Source organism: Lampetra planeri, chromosome 62 (genome assembly GCF_965212315.1).
Source record: "Lampetra planeri chromosome 62, kcLamPlan1.2.h2, whole genome shotgun sequence".
Taxonomy (NCBI): domain Eukaryota; kingdom Metazoa; phylum Chordata; class Hyperoartia; order Petromyzontiformes; family Petromyzontidae; genus Lampetra; species Lampetra planeri.
This window is the reverse complement of record NC_136168.1, coordinates 1,611,070-1,620,696: the sequence shown is the minus strand read 5'-3', so window position 1 is coordinate 1,620,696 and position 9,627 is coordinate 1,611,070. Positions and strand designations below refer to the sequence as shown.

The 9,627-nt window shown below is 51.8% G+C and overlaps 1 protein-coding gene across 1 annotated transcript in view; it reads right to left on the bottom strand.

Annotated features, from left to right (window-relative positions):
• Nucleotides 1-1,319: 1,319 nt before the first annotated feature.
• Nucleotides 1,320-9,627, bottom strand: part of SH3BP5 (SH3 domain binding protein 5) — a 29,060-nt gene continuing 20,752 nt past the window's right edge. The window contains exons 7-9 of the mRNA XM_078619351.1: nt 9,131-9,353; nt 8,123-8,452; nt 1,320-6,001 (exon numbers count right to left, since the gene is read on the bottom strand). Of these exons, the coding sequence (XP_078475477.1) occupies nt 5,376-6,001; nt 8,123-8,452; nt 9,131-9,353 (1,179 nt within the window). The 3' untranslated portion in view covers nt 1,320-5,375. The remainder of the gene's footprint in view (nt 6,002-8,122; nt 8,453-9,130; nt 9,354-9,627) is intronic.

Sequence of the window (9,627 nt, the reverse complement as noted above, 5' to 3'; positions counted from 1 at the left end):
GTCGAGGGGAAGGACCGCATCTTGATGAGGATGGAGGATGACGCTTGGAGGTCAGCGAGACGGCCATGCGCATCCCTGACGAACTCCTCAACTGAAGGCAAGGCGTCTCGCGCCCCGGCTGCACCCTACTCTGCGGGCAGCATCTCCGCTCCGTCCTCGGCGGCCGTGGGCGGAATCAGCTCGTCGTTGTCGTCTGACACTCGCACACGAACTCTGTGACGTGTAGACATCTTCCGTCTACCGCTAACTATAGTCAAGCAAGTTGGCCACTTCCGACACCAGTTGTAGTGAGTCCAACTGAGTCACAGACGTTATCTTGGGAGCAACACTGTTTATTCACATACAATACGTAACATAACACAACCTACGCTCATGCCCATCTAACCACGCTACGGCAGAACTAGGCACAGTTCGCTATCCCGGTCCGGACCACAATCTGGGTCCCGGACCGAGTGGCTAGAGGATTCTTCTCCCCGACGTGGATCTTCGAACACCAACACTTGAAGAACCCCGAGCTCCTCACGGAGCTCTCGTTATATGCTCCCGGGATGGGGCTGGCTCGCCCTTAGCCCCGCCCACCTTCCAGGCTCCTCGGGCCCCTTCTCGAATGTTCCCGAGAGCTCTCCGGGACCACGTGACCGCACCTCACCCCCGTCCACCGGTGGCCCCCCTCCAGTATCGTCCGGTCACGTGACAACAGGTCAGCCAGAGTATCATGCCCCAGGATAACCCTGGCTGGCTGAAGTTCGCTCTCGCTCCCTCACAGGGAGCCGGCACCGCACACTACTCGCGTTTTTTTGGGTTAGATCGCGTAAATATATATGGCTTTGCACCCGCCACCACCCGACACAGGCAATACGTAAGGTTTGTCATGTTAACAAAATATTCCACTTACTAGTTCAGCACTAACTGGTGTGTTGGAGAGTAAATCTACAACATTTACAATTCAAGTACATGTAAACAAATTGCCATGTTTTGTTAAAGTCACAAACATGAATTGGTCGTGTGGGGTGGTGGTGGGCCTAATGACAAATTAATTTTTATGCGATCTAACCCAAAAAAAACTTTATTATAGATGCCGATTAGTCCTCTTGTTCTGCTGCCTACTGCTGCCCAGCCAGGGTGAGGCACCTCGATGCCCACGGTGAAGGGAGTCTTGCAACATCTGTGTGTGCGGTGATCCACCAACCCCCCGCGACTAGCTGCGCAGTGCTGGGTTACAGGGCAGCCAAGTACAGCAGCGGTAGCCACCGCCACTGCCACCCGGCTTTACAATCACCGCCTGGAAACAATGAAAAAATAATGATAGAAAAACCCAATGGGATTCTAGAGATGGTACAAGTTTATTGAAACTTCTTCCACCGTCATGCTGGGATTGCGATGTCCACCACACGCGATGGGCGATGCGTGCGGATAACGCACGGATAACACGCGGACAACGCGTGGACTACTTGCGGCTGCCGCAGAGGCGCATGTGCTGAGAACCGTCGGTCACCGCAGCCGTTTAAAAAAAACCTGCGCGACACCAATCCGCCGCTTTAAAAAAACCCACTCCACGTTTTGTAAAATAAAAAAAACACACCGCTGGTTCACATCTATAAAACAAACACTGATAGGTGTGCGTGCTTGGGTGGACCGCTCTCAAAGACAACTCAAGGGTGACGGTCACCAACGCTAAACCATTGCCGCTGGGTAATCGCAAAACAGTTTTTTTCTTTTATAGTCACGACAGAAAATACCTCCAGATTTGCGTGCAACGATTGTACCAAGACAGGGCAAAAGGGACCCGACTTGCGCTCGGATTTCAGTTCAAAGGCTCGTCGATAACGCTCCCAATATACGTTACTGACCCGTCGCGATAGTCTATACCATGTATACATTACCACACGACAAGCGCGGAATGTAAAATGCCATTGCCATAGCGAAGATAACCTGTCACGTTCACACCTGCCGCTGGCTCGGAGCAACCTTGAACGACTCTCCGAACACAAGGCGTCTCGGAAAATGCTCGGCAATAAAATTATGCAAGGCCAAGACACCGATATGTAATACTGTCATTTTAACCAGATTTAAAACCGCCGTTCGAGATGCTTTATTGCTAAAATAATTCCTGTTCATCATTCGTCAATGCTACAAGCATTAGTTATTCACATGCACTGCGTCATCCTCAGTCACCTTGTGCAACTTGACACGATGGCATTATCGTAGTCAATGGCAATTTTTTGTCCACCGCTGAACGCTCCGTATTACTTTAAGGAAAATAGAACAAAAACCGCGTGTTCGGTTAAAGTCCAAATACTACATGCCGAACCACAGCCATAAACACAGAACAAATACCGACATTAATTCTGGTTAGTGCACGAATACTCAACCATAATAGCCCATCACTTTGCACCCCTGCCAAAGCCAGCTAGCCTGAGCAATGTTGAGTCAGTTTAGCTGCCAGGACAAAGCCTCATAAAGTCTGATGAGTTGCAAAGGGCTACAAACAACTTCAATTCAGACGATCACATCACTCGCACATGCAACGTTCGCCGAAGCCAAATAAGTTCCCGTAGAGACGTGCCACTCTTTAACAGAGAGACATTTCACCGTGACAAATATTCACGGCAAAAACGCGGCAGCACGTTGGGTGGTCATGAATCAATGAACATCCAAGTACAGAGCGGTGTGGACTTCTCTGAGAAGCAGCACATTGTGCCTCATCGTCCCATACGCACTTGTTATGGGGCAACGATTCCGTCGCAGCACTTCCACCGTTTATACCCCACACTCATATACTGTCACTACATTTCTACGCAAATGGATAAATTACCGTAAAAACACGCACGATTTCTGAAGCCGAGCCAAGATAGGCCTGGTTATCAAAATCTTGATATTGATCCGAAGGGGTGCCACGGTGGCGAGATGTTAACTACCTCACTTCCTATACAGGTCGTGGGTTTGATTCCAACCCTGACGCCTGTTGTATATATGGAATTTGCGTGTCTCTCTCCCTGTGGCTGTTTAGAGTATTTGGTGGCTATACATTTCCACGTGATAATCCACTTGCTTCAGCTGTCATTTGTGATGGCCAGGTCACTTCTGAAAAAGAGCTACATAGCTCAGTGGGCCTTACCTGCTAAAAAGAAATATAGACTGGAATAATCTGATAAGCTACAAAGCTCTTTGTCTCAAATGTCCAGTACTCGGATGGGTGACCACCAGTGCTTGCCATGTGTTCAGATGTGCTCGGCTGCAAAGGTGTGGGCCAGAGGGTGATTTGATCACGTTCCATCACCTCTCGCATGTGAGGGTTTTATCCGGGCTCACCGTCTCCATCCCGCGTGCCACTCATCATGGTGACGGAATCGGGCCAAACATCCCAACTCAGGACAATCCTGAAATAGTCTCGTCACTCTTTTGAGATTTTCCTGGGTAAATCATTGGCATTAGCAAATAAAGCTACCTATGACCTTAAAATAAAACATCTATTCAAAAGTTACTTTCAACACTTGGATGGTGCTGTTACTGCATGCACACGGCACCAAAAAATTACATTTGGTGGCCTTATATTTCCCAGACCACATTGGGATCACTTACATGGTGATGTAAGTGTGGTTCTTGTAGCATGAGAATGTGAAACATGTTGCTACGAATAGAACTGGGCCCGTGACCTCAATCCACGGGATTTGTATCTATATTTTTAGCATTTCCCCAAATTGTTGTCCAGTAATGAGACTAACAATGGATTTGTAAATCTCGCAGGACAGTGCGACCATTTCTTTAGAACTGCCTTTTGTGTTTATCACAGTTGGCTACGTACGGTGGTGCGAAAGAAGTTCAACATACATAGCTACAACCATTCTTGTTAGAGATCGGCCCACGGAAGTGGACACCACAGAACTACCTCCAAGATCTCTTCTTCAAGTGGCACTGGTCCACACACAGGAGAGGGCATTTCCCACTCACTCTGCCATATGAGTATGAACCCACGACAGTCAACCCAATGGCTTTCATTCTCAAGAGCTGGAAATTAGGGAAATTGTGCCCGGAACCAAATTTAATATGGGCTTTTTTGTGGCGACTGGTCCGAGACCATCAACTACACTACACCTGAGATGTTGGTTTAATCACAAGCGCTTGCCTGGATTTCAAGCCAGGATCTCAGCGGTGCCAGCTTAGCGATTCTCTGACCTCTGAGCCACCCGGCCACCTCTTTGTGACGTTACTCTCCGTTCGGGGGGGGGGGGGGGGGATGCGTTCCTGAAAGGCGCGACGACGAATATCGAAACGATGTCAATGGAAGCGATTTTCAAGGGTAGTACGAGTGGGTCGTGGTGGAGGCGAAGGCTGAGAGGCAACAAATAACGAGAAAGGATGTGGCGACGATGCTGTCAGCGACGTTAAGAGCATGTGGAGGTTGAGGCGACACTAATCCGGTAACGGTGTTAATAATAACGCGACGACACATTTGCAAAACAACGTCAAGGGGGAGAGACATACATCGGGGTATCGCTGCATCCTATTTCTTTTCATAGAACTGAAAACATCTCGGCGTCTTTGCCTCTAATGCATTGAGTATATTCAATGCATTGTCCTACCGCCATCCAGTAGGTCATATAAAAGACGCTGCAATGCAGGAACTAGGCGATGGGGTTTAAGAAAAAAAAAATTCCATTCTAGAATTGCAAACGGTTCATTTGATCGTGAGGGGCAAATCATCGCAGCCAAGTTTGTGCAGTGAAGCCACCAATCAAAGAATTCGAAATTGCAGTTGTTTATAAACTCCTGTGTATGTGTGTATGTTGAACGTCTTTCGCACCGTATGTAGCCAACCGTGCTAATCAGAGGTGCGGGACGATCGTGTGCTTTTCTAAAAAGTAATGAGAAGTGCCATAACGAAAAATATATTTTTCTTGTTAGTGTCTGGATCGCATCGACTACAAAAGTTTTGGTTTCAAAAGCCATCTAATTAAAACTACGCACGAACAAATGGCCACAATTTTTGCTTCAAAGTCATTAATACACCACTGATGACGACGATGATGGCATAATTGATAGCGCGAACGTCTTTGAACGCAATTGAAGAGCACTGTGCATGAACTCCACATTCTCGCGAGATAACGATGCAAACTATTAAGAGAAAGTGGCAACAAAGGAACATCCCCATCGGCATGAAGTCGGCAAACAACATAGTTCTCGTTTCTAAAACGCAACAGCGAATCGCTGCGTTCACACCTCACTCGACGAGTCGCTGGTCGGGACAATTAAAAAAGTGTCACGACGTCAACCCCCCCCGACCCTCCTCGAAACCTACGGCTCCGTACAAATGGACGTTTTTGCTTCCTTGTCGAGCGGCCATCAGGGGCCAACACGCGCCGCGTGGGGTTTGTTTAGAGTGCCACGTCCCTCACGCTCGCTGCCAGGGCGCCTGCTGTCGAGCCCGTGCCAGCCACACCTTCCCCGCCACGGTCTCCAATATCGCCCTGCAGGTCCACCTCCTCGTCCTCCTCCACCTCCTCGACCTCCACCTTCTCGACCTCCACCCCCTCGTCCTCCACCTCCTCATCCTCCGGCTCAAGCCTGACTCCACCGACGCTCAAATCCTCCGCTCTGACTGCCCACGCAGCCGCCGGCTCTTCCTCGGGAGACGTTTCGCGCATGGCTGCGCCGCCATCGGTACCGGGGACGCTCCGCCCTTCGCCCTCTGCCCCCTGCCCATCGCCACTCTCCTTCGCCGTGGCCTCTCCGCTGTCTGCGCCGTCCTCCTCTTCCTCCTGCTCTCTCCTCTCCGCTGCTCGCATCTCTCGCTCTCTCTCCCCACCCCCGACACCGCCGGCGGCGATGGCGGTGTGCGTCCCCGATGCCCCGCTTGCCGCTGCGTCGCTGCCGTCCTCCTCCTCCTCTCCTCTGGGCGTCACGTTGTCAACGCAGAACCCCTCCCTTCCCGTCTCCGCCGCTCGACTTTTCTCTGCGGGTTCGGCCTCTGCCTCGCTCGGTGGGAGGGACGAATCCGCACCTGACCAAAAAGGATATCGGCATTGTCATCGTCATCAGTGTCATCGCCGTCATCATCATCACCAACATCATCATTGTCATCACCAACATAATTTTCATAATTATCGGCATCATCATAATCATCCATGCTTAACCTTGTCTTTTTCCAGTTTTACATAAGCGTTGAACAATGTTGGAATTTATTACGGGACAATTCGTTTCATTTGGCCGTAGCAAGGTACACACACGGTGAATGCCAACATAAAACATAGGCAATGCCGTAAATCCACCTGTACAAAGACAAAGATCCCCCGTACAGCCTCTAACAGGCTGTTTAGGGCAAGTGATGTGAGAGAGCACCTAAGGCTGGCACGGCACACGAGGGGATGGGTGGCCAGCACCCTTTCCTAGCCGCCTCCTGACCAGCGATGTTTACACACAGTACCAGGTATTCATCTGAGGCTAAGTCGACCTAGGAAAGCCCAGGACCGCTTCAGATCATCGTCACTTGTGTTGACCGTGAGCGGGAATCGAACTTGGGTCGTCGGGTTTGTAACGCAGCGCGCTAACCACTACACTACCACTCCCCACAGCACCCCCACACAACAACAACCGCCATTCCACACTAAGTGGCGGTGACGTCACCAGGACGCTTGTGCCAGGCTATGTGCACGGTAAGGCCACGTGAAGTGTCGAACGCTCGCTGGCAGGAGGTCACGGGGCAGATCCAGGTGCCACGGGCCGACTGCTGAAATGAGTGGCTGATGCACCACCTGTGCCCCCTACTGTGCCAACTTGCTGTGCTTTAGCCACCCGGCACTCCGCTCGTTGTTGTGAGCGTCGCTCCTCCGCCCTCCGTTGTTGTTGGAGGGCAACTTCCTCCAACTGCCCAGTAGCGTCCTTCACGATCCTCCTCCACAGAGGCTGATCTTGACACTGCTGGTACCAGTCATCGGCAAGTCCACTCAGCTCCACATTCTCCTGTACCACATCACTCCATCTCTTCTATAGCCCGTGCCGCGCCTATTTAGCCCCCTCGATCCAGCCAAACAAAAGCTGTTTAGGCATTCGGTGGCTGGGCATGCAGGCTACATGACCCAGCCAACGCAGCCTTGCCTGCCGTAGGAGCTCAACGATGGAACTTGTCTGGATCTTTCAAGGATTTGTGAGCTCCTCAAACAATCTAGCATGGTTAAACCCAGGATGGATCACAGGCAGGCCAGCCTAAATGTTTCTAACCGGCGAAGATGTCCCATTAGGGGGGTCCACGTTTCGCAAGCATAGAGAAGGGAGGGAATGACCGTCGCCGAGAAGACCTGAAGCTTCGAGCGACAGACCAGGTAGCTTCCACACAGCGTTACGCAACCGATGAAAAGATAATGCCGCTCGAATGATTCGGAGTGAGACCTCTGCTGTTAAACCGGAGCCGGTCATGAGCACACTTCCCAGGTATGGGAAACTTTCCACTCTCTCCACAACTGCCATATCACCAATTGGGAGTTGTGGGAGTAGAGTGTCTGATGGTACAAAATACCCAGGCAGGTGCTTAGTTTTGGTGGGGCAAATGAGAAGGCCCACCTCTTAGTGGCAAGCTCCAGGTTCAGCAGCAGCGCCTCCAACTCTGAGTGAGCAGCAATTACCAGATCATCGGCATACATAATATGGTTAAGCAATAGGGAGCCATCCCTGGACGCACCCGGGCATCAATCAGCCTCCCATTGTATCTGTACCAGATGGAAATTCCTCCAGTACAGCTTTTGAAGACTTCACTAACTACGTGGTCGAAATATATGTTAAATAATGTGGGAGCCAGAGGACATCCCTGTCGCACCCCAAGGTGAATAGGGAATGGCTCCGACTCCCAGCCACGTCGTTTTACCCGGGCCCGCTCACCATCATGAAGGTCCTTAATTATCGTGAGCAGAGGGTCAGAGACTCCGAAAGCACGATGGTAATTGGTGTGGCGCTGCATGTTACTTTTTTAATGGAGTTAAAGAGCGATTTGTGATCGCGGGCCATTGTGGCAGACTCCATCTCCTCATCAACCCGCTACCACTACCCATCCTTGCAGCGCTTCACGACTCTCTGAACCCCCCCACACACACTCTCCCACACACACACATTCACGAACTCGCACTCGCACCTGTTAAGGGCGGCAGGCCTTCGCACTCGGGGGATGACGCTCCGCTGCAGTCACTGCGAGGACCCAGCCGCTCGTCCTGCACGGGGCTGAAGAAGCCGCTGTCAGGGTCAGCGCCCGACCCGGAGCTGGACCTGGATCCAGAGCCAGAGCTGGACCCGGACATGGAGCCGGAGCCGGGTTGGGAAGCTGAGAGCTGCAGGGCGGGCGGGCGCGTGGGCAGAGGAGTGGGCGGCGCAGCACCACCGGCGAATGGGCTGCACGACTCCAAATAGTTGTCGTCCTTGGATGCCATGAGGCTGCAGGCGTCCGACTCGCACGTGTCCGACGCCACTGCGGTCGGCAGGCAGGCAGGCAGCGGCGGCAGTGCAGAACGCAACAGCAGTCAGCCAATCAGTCAACTAACTGGTTAACAAAACAATGACTGACTCAATTAATCAGCTGACTAATGAACCAATCGGCGTATTGCGCTAACTGGTGTGGCGTGGTTTCCCGCCTCCGCCCCCTCCCTGCCACCGCAGAGTGCTGATTTCGTCAAGGAGCATAAACCATCATCACACGAACTCCAGTCATTCTCGCAGCAGCGTCGGCTTTTGGCTAATCATCGAACAAAGACGGTCATTGCGTCGCATGCTTCGCTTTCGGATACGCTTCTGTGGCCATCTGGAACATTCTTTTTTGCGATATTAGGAAGGCACTGGAAGCTGTGCACGTTTAAATTATGATCTAGATTAAAAACTCATTTCTTTAGAACTGCTTTTTGTGTTTAGTCTATTTCCTTCCCCCGCACTTACAGTTAGCGCGGTTGGCTACGTACGGTGCAAAATAAGTTCAACATATATATATACCACACTTACGATTAGCACGGTTGGTTACGTATGGTGTGAAAAAAGTTCAACATACATACACCGCACCTCCGGTTATCACGGTTGGCTACGTACGGTGTGAAAGGAGTTCAACATACATCAGGGGGAAAAGTAAAACTAAATCGACGAGCGGGCAAGCGTTTACCGGAGAAGCTGTCGCCGTCCATGGAGAAGAACCCCAGCTCCATGCTGAAGGCGCCGGTGGTCTCTGCGCCGACCCCGCGACCCCGGGGCTCCTCAACGGCGCTCGCCTTGCGCCGTGCGTGGATCTCGTCAGAGATTCGCTCGAGGCTGTCGAGCGCCGCACGGTACTGCCCCTTGGTGGCGGCCACGGCCTCCTGCAGGCCCTCCACACGCTGCTTCTGGTGCTGCCGTGACCACGCCAACCACCCCCCCGGCGTTAATGATAGTCGGGGTTAAACCCCCTTTGTCGCGTTCTGGTGACGTAGCGCGTGACGTGCCGCATACGTCCCCGTTTCTTTTTCTTTCGGTTCCGTTGCGATGACTTACACATGCCACACGCCCTCCCGCATGGCCTTGTAGGAGCCTCGGTAACGATACAGTTATTTTATTTAAGTTTTTCTTCTGGTTACGTTCCGATGACTATGCCGTGTGGCAGGGCGCGTGGCGAAGTTTGGCGCC